Here is a 20,755-nt window from a genome sequence, read left to right as displayed (position 1 = left end):
GCTTGTACAGGTCACTGCTGTCCGTCTGTCGGTCTGTCTAACTATTATGATGAGACAGTTTCAGATTTGCTCCCCATTTATTTAAAAATCATTACAATCAAATCGTTCAAGAACAAGCCCTCAGTGAATATTCAGCAGCACATTCAAACCCAGTGAACAAAACACAGTGTAACCACATGACCGTACACGTATATGTATATACATTAAGAATAAGTTCTATACAGAAAACACAGTATAATTTATATATAGCAAGCAAACTGAGTGCAGTGAAATATATTGGCTTCATGTTTGAACAGATGTGCTGACAATCTCTGAGAGCTGAATCAGCAAACAAAAATGCATTCTTCTTTATCGTCATGAAGTAAACAGGTGCATGTGGAATGTGCAAAATCTAGTCTGTAATCATTGTGATGAACATCTTTTTCTCAGGTGTCTGCATCACCGCAATATCAACATGTAAAACACAAAAGTTAACCTTAAAAATCATTTGGTCACAAAGTTCAGTGTCCAGCATATTTAGATTTGCGACAGAAGGCTAATGAAATAAAAAAGAACGGAAGATGCAACCTCGTCTTATCGCTCGATCATTGGTCAGTTATTGCAAAGAGAGGGCACAGCATGTAAGAGGTCACCGAAACTCTACAATGGGGCATTTGCATACCAGGAACAAGTTGCTCAATCACATTTCCACAGACGTCAGATGCCCACACATCATAGCCCTAATCGATAGACAAGTTATAACAGTCCAACAAACCTAGAAAGTAGGGTGCACTTGTTCTAGTTTCAGGCAGTACCATGAAGTGTGTTTACATTGAGCGTGACAGAGAAAGCTGTTGTGTAACTTATCAAATAATCTGATTCAGTCTTGCGGAACGGTCGTGTCCTCAGCAGCACAAGTCAGCGAGGAGTCAGCGAGTGCGCATGTAGTGAATGCATGGATCAGGTGCAATAGTACATGCACTGCACTGTCTTTATTTTTCTTTAAATCTATTTAGTTCAAGCCTTTATGGAAAAATATGAGAAATTGTGCTCAACTGTGTTTGAGCACAAAATTGTGTTTTAGGTTTTTTCTGCTTTAATTAAATAGTGACGGGAAAGGGGAGGCAGAGGGGATGATACGCAGTAAAAGGCCCGGGCCAGACTCGAATTAAGACCGCTGTGGTAAGGACTTGATCTCAGGGTGCCCAAACAGCTACATTTTAGGATAATTATCTGGAAACACATGCAGATACAAATTCTGCATTTGGTGCAGAATCTTCATTTCAGTCAATAGAAAACCACCACCTGAAGGTATTTCTTTAAAGTGCCCCTTATACACTTTAACAAATGTTTTTAATTTCCTACGTAACTGTAAGATCCAATTTAAAAAAAGGCTAAATTAGGTTAATTGTGTGATTGAGTTGCTAAACAAAATAATGCCTTCAACAAAATTTTCAGTTCTTCCATAAACCTGCTTGGACTCAGTCAAGAGCCAGTGATTAAGATTGAACTTAAACTGAACGCATTTCAGATATTAACACACCCTCTTCTCTCTTGGACTGTAGGTTAAAGTCAGCCACATCTTGACCCACATTCAATAAGATGTTCCATTGACATCTGGAAGAGTGTGAGTGTTATGAAACCAGAGCAAGATTGAAAACTTCGAATTTAAACAGCAAATATGTGATCAATATACCAGCAGATTTCAGAAGAAAAGAAGGTTAAGAAGGTTATGTTGAGTGAATAGATGGTTTGTTACTTTACAGTGAAGATCTGGAAATAAAAACAGGATTTTGACATGGTTTGGGCTAATCTTTTGAGTTCATGGTTTTTTTTTTTTTTTCCAAATTAGCAAGAAAGACTGCCTAAATTCAGTGGTGCCAAAACTGCCATTACTGAATTTCAGAAAATCATTTATACTGCTGTAGTGTACACTATAGAATAGTTGAAAACTATGTTAACATTACAGTTAAAGAATAGACTACTACTACTACTAGTGGTCAACATTTTTAGTTGGACAACAATCCTGTTTTGAATGTTTTGTATCTGCATGTGTTAAGCGATTCTCTGTTCTTCAAATGGGCTGGTTGTGCTTTTATTTAAAAGACACATAAACGGCTTTAATTTGAAGGAGTATATTGATTGTTAGGAACAAAACATTTACTGGGCACAAGTTTAGGTGTAAAGTTTAGGTGAGACTTGTGGGTATTCATAGAACCCGATTTTATTCCGATATCGTGAGGTGAGAGTTCAAGGCACCCCTTTGAAAATCTCTTCGCCAATTTTCCCTCACCAAATTTTAGCCTAAATTTGGAGGGTTATTTGTCCCCTTCCCTGACAATCTAGCATGACATGGTTGGAACCAATGGATGCCAAAAAAACCCCACATTCTCACTGCAACTTGTCAAATACCATTGCTTTGTCACTGGACCTGCACATCAAAATATGAAGCACTACGTACCCTCCTGCTTCAGTTTTACATGTTAAGGGATGGTGTGTCAAAACACTCCCCTTTTCACAGAAATGTACAGGTTCTACTTGTTAGATACATACAGTCTTTTTTTAAATAGACTTGCAACATGCGTTTGTTTTTAGGTCTATATCTTTAAGTTTATGCAACAAAAGGCCCTTGTTAGGTTTAGAAAAAACATGGTTTGGCTTAAAATATGTAAATATGTTTTCCACTAACATAATGTAACGTCACATTACATATGGCACTAATATAGCATGCTACACATACTAGCACACTACGTTGTTATTAAAATAACTGAAACTTTTGGTTTTACACAGGACACAAACAGTGGGCTCGGGGTGAAAGTCCAGAGTCTGTCTGACCAATCCACTTCGCTTCCCACTCGCCCTATGCAAACTTCCTTGATTTCTATACGACAGTTGTTGCCAGCTGCATCCGAAACAGCTGCAGTGTGAATCATACAGCTGCAGAGGGTGCCTCTGTGCATCAGCGTCTGATGTCTGGGTCCACTGACAAAACGGCTGTATTTGATGAGTGGGAGTGAGAATGGACTGGTTAAAACTGCACCACAGCCTCTTAAAGACAGTAATTTTGGCCTCAAATCATATCTGCCAAAGGGGCCAGCAATTTTTATTTTTTTTTCCAGCTTAAATTACACATCATTAGCCCTCCAAAAGTCATATTTGCTCTTCTGATTTGGTACAGGTGTGTGTCCGCTCACACTTTAGCACAGTTACCGAAAACTTTCCATGCTGTGCCCCCCAATGGTTTTATAAGGGTCAACAGCCTCCGTGGCATCGCTAACGTCAAACACTCATCTGTGTCACATCTTGACTGCTGGCGTCACAAGTTTAATATTAATGCCATTTAATCTACAGCCAGTGCGTGGATATGAATTAACCTGTCCTTAAATCCCTTTACAGACTATTGCCTTTATGAATCTTTAACTGAGAAAAGTGAGAGGGAAATTTAAAATATAGTTGAAATGCATGACAAAATGTTTAAGTCACGGTAAAACTACCCACAGTGACATGTGATGTAATGTTAGAGCAAGCAGAAAAGAACAAGAAATTTCTTTGCCTTCACCTACATTTTCACAGAATTGAGATAAGAGTATGTAGAGCTCATACTGAATGTGCCATGTCAGGACTCCTGTAAGTAAACACGATAGCTTTATCCATTATAATCATGCAACAAGTTAAGCTTGAACCGCCAGAAACACTGGCTGCACTCCAAGTGTCCTCACTCACCCAAACTCAATGCCAATGGAAAACTATGTGCTGCCGCAGAGCTGATGTGAAATGACGTGTATAAATTCTCTAGAATGATTTGATGGTTGAAGAAAAAGAAAACAAAAGAACAATGCAAATATCGCAAGTAGCATTTTCACAGTGCAGAACTCTAACAAATTATCATTTTAGTCGATAGAAAACCATCACCTGAAGGTATTTCTTTGAAGTGCCCCTTAAACACTTTAACACATATTTTTAATCTCCTACATAACAGTGAGAACCAATAAAAAAAGATTAAATTAGGTTAATTCTGTGATTCAGTTGCTAATCAAAATAATACCTTCAAAACAAATTTCAGTGCTTCCATAAACCTGCTTGGACTCAGTCAAGACCCAGTGAGCAAGACTGAACTTTAACTGAACGCATTTCAGATATTTACACACCCTCTTCTCTCTTGGGCTGTAGGTTAAACTCAGCCACATCTTGACTTACATTTAAAAAGATGTTCCATTGACATCTGGAAGAGTGTGTGTTATGAAACCAGAGCAAGATCGAAAACTTCAAATGTGCTCATGTAGTGTCTTAAATGTCTGTCGTTGTACTGTAAGTTTACAGTCTACCTTAGTTTTTTTTTTTAGTTAAACAGCAAATATGTGATTAATTTACCAACAGATTTCAGATAAGACGGTTATGTTGAGTGAATAGATGGTTTGTTACTTTACAGTGAAGATGTAAAGATATATTGTACCACCCTTTGTCCTTTCAGGATGTAGCTTTCCATTCTCTTATTGGCACATGTATTGTTCACTATGTCAGGTTTCAGCTTCTTTTATCCATTTTAAGCTGTTAGTGTCTAGAGAAGAGGATTCCCAAACACTTCTTCTGATTTTAAATAATGTAATGCATGTTGGAAAATGATGACATATCTGTCTTTAAACCCATAAATCAGATAAATGCAGTTTTTCCTGAAAAGGAGAAAATGATAAAAAATGATATGATAAAATGATAAAAAATTGTAATTTGGTGTTATTATACTAAAGCAAAGTTACATTTCTGATTTTACAACTAGCAAGTGATTTATGTTAACGTGTATCACCTGAGGATATGTATGTGATCAGTCAGAGTTGATTTGTAGTCAGCAGTTATGTGATATGCTTTAGTTGATTGGCAATGAAACACTGACTGTCAGAGAAATATGAAGATATGAATATATGAGTCCATAAGTAAAGTAAATTGGTGAAATTAAAGTTTATGAAGGGTTGGGTGTGTCTACTTGAGACAATTCAATGTTTAATTCTATCAGATGTGAAGAGGAAATAAACATTTTATAACGGATAACAGGAGGGGCCTTAGAAGTGTGAGCTGTGAACGCAATAAGGTCATAAACTGCAGTTTTTGAGCAGTCGCTTTTTGACACTTTGACACATCAGTTAAACAATGAATTTCATCAGATTTATCAGTAGAACAGCTCAGGATACATTCCTACTGATTTTTCATTTAGTTTTATATTGCACTTTTTATTTAATTTGTACTACTTATTGCAGTTTATGTGTACATTTATTTAATAAAGCTTGGTTGATTATTTAGCCCGCACTCTGTTGTGTAAAATTACAGGGTACATCTGAGTCAGATTCTCAAGTGGAAATCTCAGTCTTTGAAATGAATATTTCCTAAGGAACAAAAGTGTACTAGTTTAAATAATTTCCAGTGAATTATAGACCAGTAGGAGTGAGGGGGCTTAAGGATGGAAAATGGAAAAAAACTTTTTCTACTGGTCTACTCTGATTAAAAAACCTGCACTTCTCATTGCAAGCTGGCTGGTAATTGCAACCTTAAAACGAGGACCTAAAGCGACCTTTGAATTTAAAGCTGCGTGTGGAATTTAGTGTCATCTAGTGGTGAGGTTGAAAATTGCAACCACCTGAATACCACTCGGCTCTCACCTCCATTCCCAAACATGTATTGGAATCTACGGTGGCCTTCAGATGAAGCAAAAATGTGCAAAGGCGTCTCTAGAGCTGGCGTTTGGTTTGTCTCCTCCAGGCTACTGCAGCAGAGAACCTGTTCCCTATGTTGATGTAAAGAGCTCATTAAAAGCTGACTAAAACATGATTCAGGTGATAATCCGCTGATGAAAACATAATCATGAATATTATATTCAATTTCTGCCAACAGATGCCCCTAAATGCTACACGCTGAAGCTTTAATTGTCAGATAACTGCAGAACGAAGCTGTGTTTGATAGAGCTCTCTTCTCTAGTCAAAATACTATTTCTCTTATGTACCAGTCTAAAAGACAAAAGATGTGCAGGCGCTCTGACAATCAAGACTTTAACCGCCTTGTCTCCTCCTCCGTCAATCCTTTATATTAGGCTAACTGTCCCAGCAGCCCTTGCAGCGTTTGAGGTGAGAGCCACAACATCTCTACAAGGTTATACTGGCAGTAACCCATCCAGAAGCCAAACATCACGTCTGTCACATTGTGCCGGCCCAGCATCACTCGGCTCAGCCCCACCAGGCCGGCCCACAGCAGGACGAGCACCCTCAGCGGGGCGGCCAGCACGAGGTGTGCCAGCAGGAAACGCCCACACATGGCAGCACGGGTAGCGTGGCCTGAAGGGAAGGAGTAGCGGTCCACGGAAAAGGTGGCAAACATGTCCATGCGGTTATGTGCTGGCCGACGCCGACGTACCACTGCTTTAACAATGGCAACCAGGACGAGGTCCAACAGCAGACCTGCAGGGGATAAAGGGAAATATGTGTTATATTGTGGTCACATTTGCAGAAAAGCCACTGAAAAAACAGATATGACAGAGACATACAGACAGGATTAACTGTAACCTCAACAACAGCAGTTATTTCTGCAGCATTGGTACAGATTTGCATCCCAACAACAGAAACACTGTCTTTTTTTTTTTTTTTTTTACACAGAACCAAAGAAGGTGACATCATGCTGCTCCAGTGTGTGATTTTTAGATATCGTGCCAGCATCGCAGAAACAAAAAGAGTCATGACGGGTATGACGTTTAACATAACAGTGTTTGTCCCTGTTGTGACATATAACAGAAGCGTCAGCTGTGCTTTTAGAATGATAACGATGGCATAACATGGCAAAAACAATAATTTACTTTTCTTGTTACATAACGGCTGATCTTGAGCTCCTGAATTTCACTGTCTTCCCGATTTGCTGACGTTCACAGCTGCAGTTCTTCTCCTTTGAATGAGCTGCTAATTGCGGCTTTTTAAATCTCCTGCAGTGGGTTTCATGCATAACATGCCATCAAAATGTCACACCGTCCATCCCATCATCCTGTTCAGTTCTGCCGACCACGTCTTTTACACAGACCTCGTTTATACGCTGTTACTAACTCTGCTGCCAGCTCAAAGGTGAAAAAACTAAGTCCCTCTATTCCACAATCGTACCTTTTATACAGAATGGCGAAGTGGCACAATATTCTCGCCTTGAACAGGCAATGTAAAAAGTGCTATAGATGTCTTGACACACAATTTGAAATAGTTTCTTTCATTGTGAAAGAAAATCAGAACAAATCAGAACCACCCTGTAAAAACTATTTGTGTTTAAGGACAATGCCAGCTTCCATCTGCATGAGAGCTTTACTTCTTTGCCTGACCTGAGCTGCGCTGTAATTTCTCAAAATTTCACTAGGCTTGAATGGAGTCGAGTTCACAAGATCGTGTCACAAATGTCTATTTACCACACTGAAAAACGTTTAGTTAACTTAAGCTTCCCCACGCATTCATTTATCTGTGAGAGTCCAACACCATCCAAACATCTGCTACTGCATAAACTTCATTCGCAACTTTATTGTAATTCTGCAGGAAACACTGGCTTGTAATATATAGGAAATTCACGTTTTTTTAGTGGGCTCTGACACAAAACTGCTGCAGAGGTCCAGGCTAGAGCAGAAACTATGCAGCTCATGTAGCCTGATTTGGGCCTCATCAAAGCTCTGATCTGCAGCCTAAATTTAATAAGGCTGCCCTTCACTTGGGCAGCGAGGACTTTATGTTGCGTCATTGCATTGAGCATATGAAAAGATCTTATTTTTTAGCAGTTGCTTTATGTGCTCTGGGGCTGCAGTGCTTAAATATTAATGCAACAGTCAGGTGGCAGTGAGCCAATCGCTGCTGGGAGTCAAATGAAAGAAAATTTCAGCAAAAATTAATATGTAGCGAGACGTTTTATTCATTATTGATAACTGCTCAATATTCAGTTAACTGCTGTTGTTGAAAGCTGTGCTTTATAACAAGATAGCTCAGACATTTAACTGTTGAGCCTGCTGTGTCCTTTAGATGCTGACGTTTTGATTTGAGGACAGTATATAGTCCACAACAACATCATCAAGAAACAATGACTTCCTCTTTCATTATGATGAGGTGGGACATTTTTAAATTATTATTATTATTATTATTATTATTATTATTATTATTATATTAACCTTCAGTCGACCCTTGGACCGTTCTGCCCTGCTGCAACTGTATCTCCTAAAAACAGACAGTGAGGAGAGATTCCCCCAGAAAAGCTCATATTGCACTTTCAGACCACTCTTAAAATGCAGCTTTTGTTTTATTTCAGTTCTCTGACATCTGACAATACGTAAACATGTCCAGCACTAACTACTACAAAGTATAAAAAGTCAGAAAATGGTGAAAAATATACAGCGCTATTTGCTCGAGCCCAAGGTTGCATCCTAAAATCGACACACCACTGAGAAAAGAAGGAAAATTCTCACATTTGCTGAAAGCTGAAGCCAGTGGCTGTGCAGCTTTTTTATGTAAATGAATGACTTGTGGGCCATCGTCTCTGACCCACTGACTGATGTCATCATTTCCACTGGCTAATAAACCCCCACGCATTAAGAAAGACATTTTCAACTCCCCAAAAAGTCAGGTGGCATGGCACTACCCAGCCTTATCCAGTATTAGTGGAGGACAGACCTGAGATATGTCCCTCGTGGACCCAACTGGAACTGGTACTGTCATCAGGACTCTCCCTCACTTATTTAATTACTTCACAGCATTTCCCAAAACCCAGTTATCACCAAATCAATCAAGATCTGGACACAATTCTGCAAACACTTCACACTGGACAAACCCTCTACTTTAACCCCTGTTTTTTAACGCTAGTGCTGTTTGCTAAAGTTAGAGATTTGGATGGACAACTTGAAACTGCAGTTCTTCTGTGTGCCTCTCAGTCATATGCTGGCTCCCTAAATTGGCACTCAACCATCAAAACTTTGAGTGCTCCTGCTCAAACTGTAACAGCTTAAAATAAAATATACACCCAGGTTTACGAAGGGGATCTGAGTAAGGCCTAAAATCATCAAAACCTGGTTGCCTTTCCTTAGTTATTTTGAAACCTTGCCTTTTGATTAATATGTAACTGTCATATATGAATTGGTTTATTTATGTACTGCATGTGCATAAGCCAAGACGAGTTATTTCTATCTCTCTGTATATATTTATTTTTACTTAAAAAAAAATGTTCCCCCTATTTTGGTTATTTGTGTAAAGCTGGATGGGAGGGTGTGGGTGGGCAATATGCACGCTTTTTAATTAATTAATTTTATCGATGATCATTACAATTAAACACAGACAAATAATGCAAAATGGCAAATATCGGCTCTGATAATCGTCTATGCTGATAATATGTCGACCCCTACTTGTAATCTGCAGGCACAATTTTAAATTATTCTGGTCGAGGCAACAACAAAAAAATAAATCTCGATCCCGACATATTTTGTATATATAGCTACATTTTGAGCAAACTTAACAAACTTAACAATTAGATATAGATTAGATATAATTTGTTTTGCTTTACTTTTTCAAGGCTATTGGTTTCCAAGATTATTTTAGGTGAGCTCAATTTATCAGATTAGACAGTGCAGTGGCTGCAAACACAGGTGGATTAACGCTTGAACAACAGGTGTCTTCTGCATGTGAGAGTATGCAGTTCTGGTGAAGGAAAGGCAAAATGGGTCACAGAATGAACATAAATAGTCATGAGGGGTGGGACCACCTGTGAGTTCTGACAGAGGAGGTGCGCATGGGAGGGAAGACGTCAGTGACACAAATACTGCACCTCAGCCAGGCTCAGTCAGTGGTGCCAAGAGACCTGTCTGCATAAGCAAGGATTTCTGTGCGTTAATTCTCTCCTGGAGGAACACGCACAGTGAAAACATATGGAGTAACAGAAACAGCAGAGTGTTTACCCATGAGGAGGTTGAGCATGACTTCTTGTCCTGCAGCGCTGTCACTCTTGTACAGACAGTAGGCGGTCCCAGCCAGCCAGGGGATGCCATGTCCCGATATCTCTATCAGTTTCATTAACGGACGCACACTCCCCCAGGACGAGTCCTCGCAGGCGCACACCCCCAGCCGCTTGGACATCCACAGGTCGATGGCGAGAAGGGAGCTGAGCGCAACGCGGATGAAGGAAGGGTTGAGCCGTATACCGTCCTCCTCTGGCAGCCCCTGTCCGCTTCCCGTGGAGGAGCTAGAGCCCCGGCGCCGAGTGGGGCTCTCCGAGGCTCGGAGGCGGGCGGTGGTCGGGTCGGAGCCCTGCCGCTGGAGGAGATGCGGCGGAGAAGACCGGTTCAGCGGCTTAGTCAGCGACATGAACTCATAGCGGCCGTTGGAGCTGCCGAGCACTGGGCTTCCTCCGCTGCGAACGGGGTTTTTAGCTTTGGGAGAAGGCATTATATCCGATTAACCCCCAACGTGGACAGTTCAGTGTGATGTAGTTGACCCGCAGTGGTAAATTGTCTGCAGTGCCGTGCCTGTTGTCGCTCCTTTAATTCATCTGTTGTACGTTTCACAATTCTTATCACGTCCTGAAACACCGAGCTGCATCGCCATCTTTGTTGCTCTAACCGCAAAGCTGTCTGGGAAATGGTGTTTTTTTGTTTTAGAAACGTGCACGTGATCGGCTTCCTCTGATTTATGCTATGCATTAAATGACCCCTAAATTAGATATAAATTAAAGTACAATAAATAATTGAAATAATTCTTATTTCTGATTTAAGTACCAAAATAATCCCTAAATTGTGCCTCCCTGGAAAGAAAATTACGCACCTCTAAAACGTCCCAAAGGCAAGCAAAGCACCGCACAATCTGATCTGAAATGTGGTGAGTTGTGCACTATTTGACAACCCATCCTGTGATTAAAAAGTGGAAAAAACACCTCTTTTTTAATGATGTTTACAATTTGCGCCCCATATCACCCCACATTCTTCCTTCTACAGATACCAGTTTATGAGCAGAAAACGGCGAATGCATGCTTTATTTTTTCTTGCATTGTTCATCTAGCTCCAGGTGATGAAGTGCAAAAACAGCCAACGATGGTGTGAGTAAAGGAGGACACCACATGCCGCGCGTAAAAGCGCACGGAGGGCGCATAAGCACACATTTCACACAGTGAACATATGTTGGGGGAGCATGATGCGGGAAGATTGTTACGCACTGTGGCAGTCCAAGAGGCTCCTATAAATGAGTTAAAGAGTGTATGCCAGCTTTTAACGCAAATAAGGGGTCTCTACCATGGGTGTATGTGTGCGTAAAATGCCCAGAGCTGATAGCCTGTCATTGGTCGAAGAAGATGATCGATCAGTCAATCACCCGGCATGTAATACAGGCAGGACACGGTAAAGCCCATCATGCTGCTACACAGAAGTCAAAGTTAAGCGTATCATTCTTAAAAACAACAATAACAAAAAATATTTTATGCAGTATAGTAGTAATGCACAGTGCAGTAATCGTCTTTAGCTGTGGATTTGAGCAAACTTTAATTAAGTAGAGGTAAATAGCGCATTCGTTGTTGCACATTTAGGCTGTCTATAATGAGTTTTAATACTTTAATACTATTATTTTTATAATAATTTTGTAAATGTATATTTTTTGATTTTTACATGAAAAAACAAATGAATGAATGTAATATGTGTTGTAATAATAATAATAATAATAATAATAATAATAATAATAATAAGTTACTGCTGTTGTTATAATAAAGTTGTGGGGGGAAAAAAACTTGAGTTACTCTTCTCTGGTTGGCCGCATGGAGCTACGTATCAGAAGTTAACCCCGCCCTTATCCGGGTCCATTCATGAAGACCTGATCACCACAGGCCAGGACAGCCAGGCAGGTCGACCCGCATCGTTTCTCTCGTGTCTGAGCTGCAGAGAAGAGCCCACCATGCCAGGACTTCTGCTGGGAGACGAGTTCCCAAACTTCGAGGCCGACACAACAATCGGCAGGATCAAGTTCCACGATTTCCTGGGCAGCTCGTGAGTGCGCACGCTCCCCGTACAGACGCCACATTTTTAACTAACGTGTTTTATTGCGAGTTTGGACTTATGTTCGCAGCAGCCAGCGCAGCATCGATTGAGTAACGGGGAAGCTGGTTGTTTGCAGGCTCAGACTGAGAAGCTTGAACACAGATCTGAGAACAGATTTATTCTCAGTTCAAAAGCTAAGACGCGTGATTTTATACAGAGATCTGAAACACGAGTCCATGATCCCACTATGGCTGTCATGCGACAGCTGCTGACTAAGACAGATGGGTTACACAAGCATGACTGTGTTGGATTTGACAATGATAACAAATGTGATAAAAACACATTATTTCTGCGTTTTTGAATAAATAAGATCAACACAAACTTGTCCTACAGCTGCAGACTAAAAAGAGATCAATAGCAGTAAGACTTCTGTGTATTTTTTAGTCATTTTCTCTGGCCTGTTCATTAGTGAACTGTGAGCACAGTCGGGACAAGGCCTGTATTGTGTGGTTTTGTGTGAACTTGGACCTGTGCCTCAGTTCTGGCATTCCCTCTTGTATGCAGCTCTTTGAACCTCGGCAAAGAGAAATAAATATCTTTGCATAAATTACAACCAAACACACATGCAGCCTGGGTTTGACATTAGCAGTTTGTGTAATGCTCAAACAAGTTAAAGGATAATTTCATTTTTTTTAAAACCTGGACCTTATTTTCCAGTGTTTTCATGTTAAAGTGACCAAAGGATAAAAAAAAACAAGAAAAAAAAAAAAAACTTCAGTATTGATCGCAGCTGCAATCACAAACTTTGATTTTATTGAAATAAAATCTCACCCAGTTTGAGGGGAAAGTACATTGGCTTTGTACCCAGTAAAATTTCTGTTTATTTAAATGGAGTCTGGTGGGTTTGGCTATGGTAACTTCAGGGTTTTTACTGGTTAAATAAAAGGGTCTCACTCCTCCTCCAAAAAAGAAAATAATAATCATACTGTCAGACACTTCTAATAATCACCTGAGCCTGTCAGTTGCAAAACCAAGCACATTTAGTGGATGTCACTCATTACTGCAGTGCACCTTCTTTTCTCTTTTGATTTTACGATAATATTTTAGGAGTTGTTTCCTTATCCTGATGGTTGAGCAGACAATGGAGCAGCAGATAGGGTGTTGCGACAGTTTTTTAAAAGGCCCTAGTTTCCAAACTGGCATAACCAGTTGAAATTACATACTTAATAAGGATGTGCCCGCTTTTAATAACTGCACAATAAGTTTCCTCTTACCCTAGTGGGAATAGATGTTGTACTGGGAGGCCACCATCTGTTGAAAATGTGTCCTAGTTTCAGGGTCTATTGTGTTTTTCAGCAATGGTTGGTTGAGTTTGTTTTCTGGCAGTGGTAGCCAAATGAAAATTGCAACCTTGCATTCCCAGCAGAGCAAACATCTACTTTTTACAGACAAATTTGAAGAAAATAGTTGGTGTTCATACTTTTTCTTTTTACTTCTCGCAAATGTTATAATCAGCACCAGATTTTGCACACATTATCAACGGTGTCAGTGTCCAGGGTTTGTTCTGTTCTGAACAAAATGGGATTGACCCAGTCTAATCAGGGCTTCTGGTCAGCCTAGAATCAGGTGATCACAATGCCTGTGAGGAGCAGTGCTTTTCTGTTGCCTTGACCTCATGTGATAGCACATTACAACACATTAAAAAGGAGATACACATAAATCATGTGAGGCAGAAAACCCATGTGATTCATGGTGAATTATCCTTTAACAAGACCAAAGATTTCCTGTTTTGCACACTTGATCAGGGACTTGTTTTTGCAGGAAAACTCAAATTTTTCTCACCCTTCACCCTCCTCATCGTAGCTACATTTTCAGTACGCAGCTGGATTTAATGTTTGGAGTCTGCCAGATTCACAGACACCTGTTGCTTCAATCTGTGGCTGGAATTTCCTCTACTGAGACTAAATGTTCTCTGCTTGTGCTCTTACTCTTGTCCCCAGTGGGAAACATGTGTGGATAAATGCACAACCACAACAGACATGAATACAGAAACTATGTTATGTAATGTGCAATAAATACTTAGATACATGAAAGCAAATATTATTTTAACTCCATACAGGTTTGACCCATAGCCTGTTTCTTTTATTGCGGTTACTCGAACTTCTGCCTGCAAAGATTTAACATGGACAGTTCATAAACGCAGAGCTTTTTTAAGGTCTTAAATAGGAGTATGTAAGTGTTTGATGACATTGGCCTTATTTGCTTTTTCACATTGAGGTTTATTCGCCAGAAAATGAGGTGCAGTGCAAACTCCTCACAGCTTAATGTCTGTTTTCCTGCGTAGATGGGGTATTCTGTTCTCCCATCCAAAAGACTTCACTCCAGTCTGCACCACTGAGCTCGCCCGTGCTGCCAAGCTCAGCAGTGAGTTCGAGAAACGAGGTGTGAAGATGATTGCCCTGTCCATTGACAGTGTTGAGGATCACTGCAACTGGAGCAAGGTTAGGGATGCACATGGACACACACACACACACACACACATATACTGTGTACCTCTACCTTTAACTGCAGAGTGAAACAGATGAAAGGATAACTTTGACTACAGGTCAGGCAACTGTGGGTGGAGTGACACTTAACGGGGGTAACGGTCACATACTTTCATTGCATAACAGTGACATTTTAAGCTTTCCTGTTGTTTATTATCCAGAAACCTTGACAGTAGTGTAATAAGTTACTGCTTATTGTCCTGTAATCTGAATTAAAAATCCTCCATTTATTCATTAAAATCAAAACCATTCAGTGTCTTTTTCTTTCAATGACCAGGGACCATATTAATTAATTTTCCTAGTGCTTAAAGTAACTCCTAGCGGAGGCAGTCTGGAGTTCATGTCCTGCATGTAATGAACTTTTTAAACTTAAAAAAATCTAATTGATACAATCCAGTCACAGGGAGATGACAGTTTTCACAACTCTCCACTAGATAGACACATGAAAAATTTGCAGTGGTGATGAACTTGAAATATTTCTGCTGTCTGTGAAAATGATTCCGCAAACTATCTCCAGAACCACATTTCTTTAACAGATCATTAACTGTACATTAAATAAACACTGACTTTTTTTAAAAATGGTATTATTATTTTTTTGAACGTTATTTATAATTAAATTAACTTTTAATTTCACAACATATTTCAAGTATTTATACATTTGGAATAGATTTTGTTTAAATAACCAGATTTTTTATTAAATGTTTGTTTTTAAATTGCATGAAATTAAATTAAGTTGTATAAGAAATAATTTCTATTATAAGCTAATTTAATTCATTTTTTTATATAAATGAATTTATGTTTAATATAACTATATTTTATATTGATTTATTATTCAGTGTATTCTAATAATTTTTTATGAATAATAATATCAATATTGTTATGTGTTTTGTATTTAAATTGAATTGAATTAATTATATATATATTTTTAATTCAATGCTATTTATTTTAACTCCGTTTCTATAAATTAAATACATGTATAATTTGATTTCTAACTTCATTAATCTGATTTGCTTTGGCTCGCCTTGTACTCTAAACAACATTGCAATTGTGCATTCTGCCTTTGGTTTAGTGAACTACGACATTACAACACACTTCCTTAGAAAGGCCAGTGATTGGTCCAAATGGGAGTGTTAACTGGGCAAGTGTCAAGTTAGACGAACTGTGGTTTTGATTTCATCATCCACAGTTCCTCTACCAAAAAAGTAAAAACATGCTTTTTTTCTTTTTTTTCCCCTTACATATTTTATGTTAACATTTTTTTGAGACCACAATGTTGGTTTTACAATCACTCCTGTCTGAGCATTTAAAGCTTTCTGCTGCTTTTAAACCTGTGAAATGATGGAGGTGGCGTCGGGATGGTGAGAGTCACAGAGTGATGATTTACACACGCTATCAAAGGTGTCAAAGATGAATGTGTCTCCTCGCTCTTTATAGGACGTGATGGCAGTCAGCGGTGCGCCTGAAACTCCTCTGCCTTACCCCATCATCGCTGATGACAAGAGAGCGCTGTCCATCCAGCTGGGCATGCTAGACCCCGATGAGAGAGACAAGGATAATATGCCCCTCACCGCTCGCTGTGTAAGAAACATGCTGCTCTTTTTTTTACACTTGGTGCTGCACTTATTTTGTAGTACATCACAACAAAGACAAAGTTGAAGACTGCATCATGAAACAGAATTAACAGATGCCAAATGCCAGTGAAATTTGTCTTTTGCAGAGAATCCTGTCCTACCCCGACTTTATGTCTATGAGAGTTTTTTTTAGTCTTTTTCCTCAAATTTTGTTGCAGCTGAAAACCATATCATTGGGCTCAGAGCTAATCACAGGCTTTTTATGGGCTGTGTGTCGCGTATGCAATGCACACAGTGTCTGCATCTAAATAAACGCTGTCTCTCAGAGCCTTATGTTTGCAGAATATTAAAGAAATGTGGCACACAGTAGTGTAAATATTTTCACTTAACCCATTTCTTGAAAATGGGTTCAATGACATATTAAAAAACAAACAAATACATATTTATATGGCAAGTGAAACCTTCTCTTTACATGTAAATGTGTTTTTTTTGGGGGAGATATGCAACAAAGAAGTGTGTACCGTACATTGTGTTATGCTGAACCTTTAACATCTTAACCCACTTTAGGTCTTTGTGATTGGCCCAGACAAGAAGCTGAAGCTGTCCATCCTCTACCCCGCCACCACAGGGAGGAACTTTGACGAGCTGCTCAGAGTTATCGACTCTCTGCAGCTCACGGCACAGAAGAAGGTCGCCACACCTGTCGACTGGAAGGTAAACGGTTAAACAGAGTGTTTCTTGACCTGGAGCAGCCCAGCTAACCGACAGTAACCGTCTCCTGACTCCAGATTTATATTAACGTACAGATATGAGACGGGTATCAGTCCTCTCATCTAATGCTTTGCAAAAAAGCAAAGAAGCATTTTTTACCAAAATGTGTTCTGTTCCTTTAAGTTTCTGCTGTTACTCCTGCCTTTTGTCTCCTAAACACTTACTACACCCAATAATTTGGTTGTGTTCAAATATAAACCGAACAGTCAGTCCAAACTTCATCCAAACAAGCATCTAGCTTTTCTCCACAAACTGGTCTGAAAAACAGTTTAAAACAGTTTTAGAGACAATAAAAGGACAGTTCACTCTTATCTGTAGTATCATATATCAGTTGTTTGGTGTGAGTTGCAGAGTTCTGGAGATATCGGCCGTAGAGATGTCTGCCTTCTCTCCAATATAATTATAATTATATGGCACTCACATTGTGGAGCTCAAAGCACCAAAAAACACATTTGAAAACTCAACAGCATTGTATGTTTCCAGAAATCACAACTGGGCTACTCAGGATAATCCACAGATCTTGTTTTTTTAGTTTCATGTAGGAGCTATTTTCTTTTTCTGTCACCTGCCAATGATATCACTCTGCAAAAGGAAACTTGCATCTAAGATAAGAAAAGATAATCTTACAATGGCGAAATTTGCAATTCCTACTGCGAGCTCACCTAGCATCATCGAGCTAGCCAACGTTACCATTCAGCTGAGGAAGACGCCAATAATTTTTATATTTTGCACTGTCAAAAACATGAGCCACGCTTCCTTCTATGTGGTGATATAATGTGCCATTTAACTCCATCGCATTGGTGAGTGAACTGGAGTGTTGTCCCTCCAGCCAATATCTCCAAAACTTGGACTCTCACACCAACACTAACTGATAAATAGCACTATAGGTTAGAGAAAAATATGCATATTTAATTTTGGGGTGAATTGTCCCTTCAAGACAATGTCACGAGCCAGATACAGAATAAAAATCTGTCTTTATTACATGAAATTCATTTAACAATTTTGTGTAAAGTTGCAAGTGCATTCACATACATTCTTTCCAAAAAAATAATTTAGGTATGCAACCTCATTTTAGTGGGAACACTGAAGAAACTGACCAAACGCCACATGACAGAAGAGCCATATGAAGCTGCTGCGTACTTATCATGACAGTTCATGCTTCCTTTAAGTCCTAACTCAAACTGCTCCTAAAACACACATCCTTGTTGTCTCTTTCAGGCTGGTGACAAAGCCATGGTCATTCCTTCGCTCTCTGACGCTGAAGCTGCTGAGCTCTTCCCCAACGGTGTGACCACTCAAGAGGTGCCTTCAAAGAAAACATACTTGCGCTTCACCCAGCCCTGAAGATACACTTCAGACCGCATCTTTCTCTAGTTTGCTGCTCTTTGAGAAACCTAAATCCGTGGATGATAATTCACATTTAGAGCCGACCAAAACATAGCTGCACTTACCTGGTTTGGTGACTTGTGTCATGCAGTAAACCAGGAGTATGTATAGTGTCAATGTACAGTGCCTTGTTTCCTTTCAATAAACACACTTTTCACACATGTTTTCTGTATCTTTGCATCTTTACACACTTATTAGTTTTAAGGGCTAGTTCAGGTTTTTTTAAAGAGGGGCTGCATGGGGTCCTTGACTATATAACTTAGAGCAGATGTCAGTGGGCACATCACCAGTTTGGAGAAGCAGGCTCGAGTCTGACACGTAAGTAAGAGAATAATCACATATCCTCCACGCAGAATACGAGTTGTTGCCTTTTAAAAACTCATTTGTTCCTACCTCTCTATCAAATGTTAAAACAATGCTGCTTAAGGCTGCAGGGATTTTGCAATCTGCTGATGATGTTTGAACAGTGTGGTCTGTGAAACGTGCTGTGTGCAATTTATGTGCAATATTTTGTATGTGAAATCCGGACTGTGTGTAATTTACTTGTGTGATTTGGTGCAGCCCATGCTGTTTTGTTTGTATGTAGTTCAGACTTTCTGTCAGACAGCCTGTTTCTACAGCCTCAGTTCCCCATCTTTGCTCTTGTCAAAGCCACCAGACCCCATTGAGGAAAAACAGTCATTTTGTCTCGCTGCACACAAGAGACGCTGGTCTACTTCTGCTTCAATCAGTTAGTTAGTTTGGGTGATTGTATGACTTTTGGGAATCTAAACTAACCTCTTTTAAATGCCCATGTCACACAATAACGCAAACAAACTAACTGATTGAGGCAACTGTAGACCTGCAACTCTTGTGCTCCACAATGTTAAATCACTGTTTTTCTAAATGGAGTCTGGTGTTAAAAAATATGACAGCTTCATTTTCCCATCGGAAATCACATTAGAGTAAAGCAGTGAAAATATTCTAAATGTAGAGTGCACATGACATTATACAGTTTTTTTTTAGGTGGGATTTATTTTAGGTGGCTAACATATGTTTTGTCACTGACCCGTCCCCAGCAGCACACTACTTCACTTCCATGTCAGACTCCAGCCTGCTGTATGCAATTTACTGACCATAGATAATTGCCCCATACAGCCCAACTTCAGAAAATCTGAATTATCCCTTTAACCGTTTCTCCGCTATGACTTATTGTACCGCTAGATGTCCCTCTACAACCTAGACTTGAAATACAACCCCCTGCTCTTGCTGCAGTACTGTTTTATATCAATAGGTGACAGTGTATACACAAGATTGACCTGATGGTCTCCCATGACAGCAATTAGCATGAAAGCACCAATCTGCTCTAAACATTTGCAGAGATGGGGAGTGGTACCACATGTAGTGAAATCACTACTTTATTTACATTTCCATTAATTAAAAGGAGGATTGACCACATTATCTACTTAAAGCAATGTTTCTCAAAGTACACCGTGAGGTTTACAAACTGTTCTCTCCTTTTTACTCTGCATTTTTAATCATTTCGCCAACTCAGCTTTACAGGCTAACGCCCCAACTTTCTGAATGTCTTAATGTACCATGGATTAGTCTTTTAAATTGATTGTTCTGTTTGTTCTGTGCTTTATGTCCAGGCTTTTTGAATGCCATTCTCAGGATGAGGGCTACCAGTGGCACAGCCAGAGAGGATACGGTGGACGTAACTGAACAATTGCATTTACTCAAATGCAGAAACCAAGTACAGTTTTAAGGTACTTGTACCTTGAGTATATCCATTTTATGGTACATTGTTTTACTCCATTTAATTCCAGAGAAATGTTTGGCTTTACTCTGCCATATTTATGTGAGAGCTGTAGTTACTGGTTACTTTGCAGATTAAGATCAGGCCTGCTGTCAGGGGAGGGTCAAAGGGCACAGATGACCCTGAGCCAGAGGGGCCATGCAAAAGTCTGCGTACCAGTGGTGGTGCTGCATGTGGATGGGGGGAAAAATGTGGAACATTTTGCCCGTAATTCCTAATGGCTGTCCTGATAAAGATTCAGCATTTACATTTCTCTTCTAAAATTGTCATTTGGGCTAACGTTATTTACTAATGGAGGCCCAAAGAGGTAAAACTGATCAGAGAAAAGTCTGAAATATGGAGGCAAAATTTGTAAAGTACCTTTATCTGCTTTCTTGAATAGGACATTAGGATTAATCGCATAAGCAGTGCAGGCTATAACCAGCTCTCCTACACAGGAATAAGACTTTGTTGTGGTTTTGTGTCTAAGTTGATGCATCTCATTGTTGTCATTTTGACCCTTCTTGTGGTTTTTTTGGGGTGTTTGGTAACTTTAAATTTTGTGTCTTTATGTCATTTTTGTTTCTTTGTAAGTTGTTCGCATCTCTTTGAGGTAATTTTGTGTCTTTTTTTAGTTATTTTGTGTTGCTGTGTGGTTATGTATCATTTTGTGGCCATTTTGTGTCTCCTAGTGGTTGTTTTGTGTCTCTTCGTGGTTGTTTTATGT

At 39.5% G+C, this 20,755-nt stretch overlaps 2 protein-coding genes across 2 annotated transcripts; one reads left to right on the top strand and one right to left on the bottom strand.

Moving 5' to 3' along the window:
- Positions 1-58: 58 nt before the first annotated feature.
- plpp6 (phospholipid phosphatase 6) lies at positions 59-10,556 on the bottom strand. The gene is made up of 2 exons (XM_088077937.1): positions 9,917-10,556; positions 59-6,419 (listed from the first exon to the last, which is right to left on the bottom strand). Exons 1-2 carry the CDS (start codon positions 10,401-10,403, stop codon positions 6,052-6,054), a joined length of 855 nt encoding a protein of 284 aa, XP_087934063.1. The 5' UTR covers positions 10,404-10,556; the 3' UTR covers positions 59-6,051.
- A 1,235-nt stretch (positions 10,557-11,791) lies between these two features.
- On the top strand, positions 11,792-18,412 carry prdx6 (peroxiredoxin 6). Its single transcript, XM_042484207.2, has 5 exons — positions 11,792-11,986; positions 14,322-14,478; positions 15,958-16,101; positions 16,662-16,808; positions 18,084-18,412. Exons 1-5 carry the CDS (start codon positions 11,895-11,897, stop codon positions 18,207-18,209), a joined length of 666 nt encoding a protein of 221 aa, XP_042340141.1. The 5' UTR covers positions 11,792-11,894; the 3' UTR covers positions 18,210-18,412.
- The last annotated feature ends 2,343 nt before the right edge of the window (positions 18,413-20,755 follow it).

Source organism: Plectropomus leopardus, chromosome 5 (genome assembly GCF_026936395.1).
Source record: "Plectropomus leopardus strain MGB_pleo_1.0 chromosome 5, ASM2693639v1, whole genome shotgun sequence".
NCBI classification, from domain to species: domain Eukaryota; kingdom Metazoa; phylum Chordata; class Actinopteri; order Perciformes; family Serranidae; genus Plectropomus; species Plectropomus leopardus.
The sequence above is the reverse complement of the archived record's forward strand: the minus strand, read 5'-3'. Positions and strand labels throughout refer to the sequence as shown.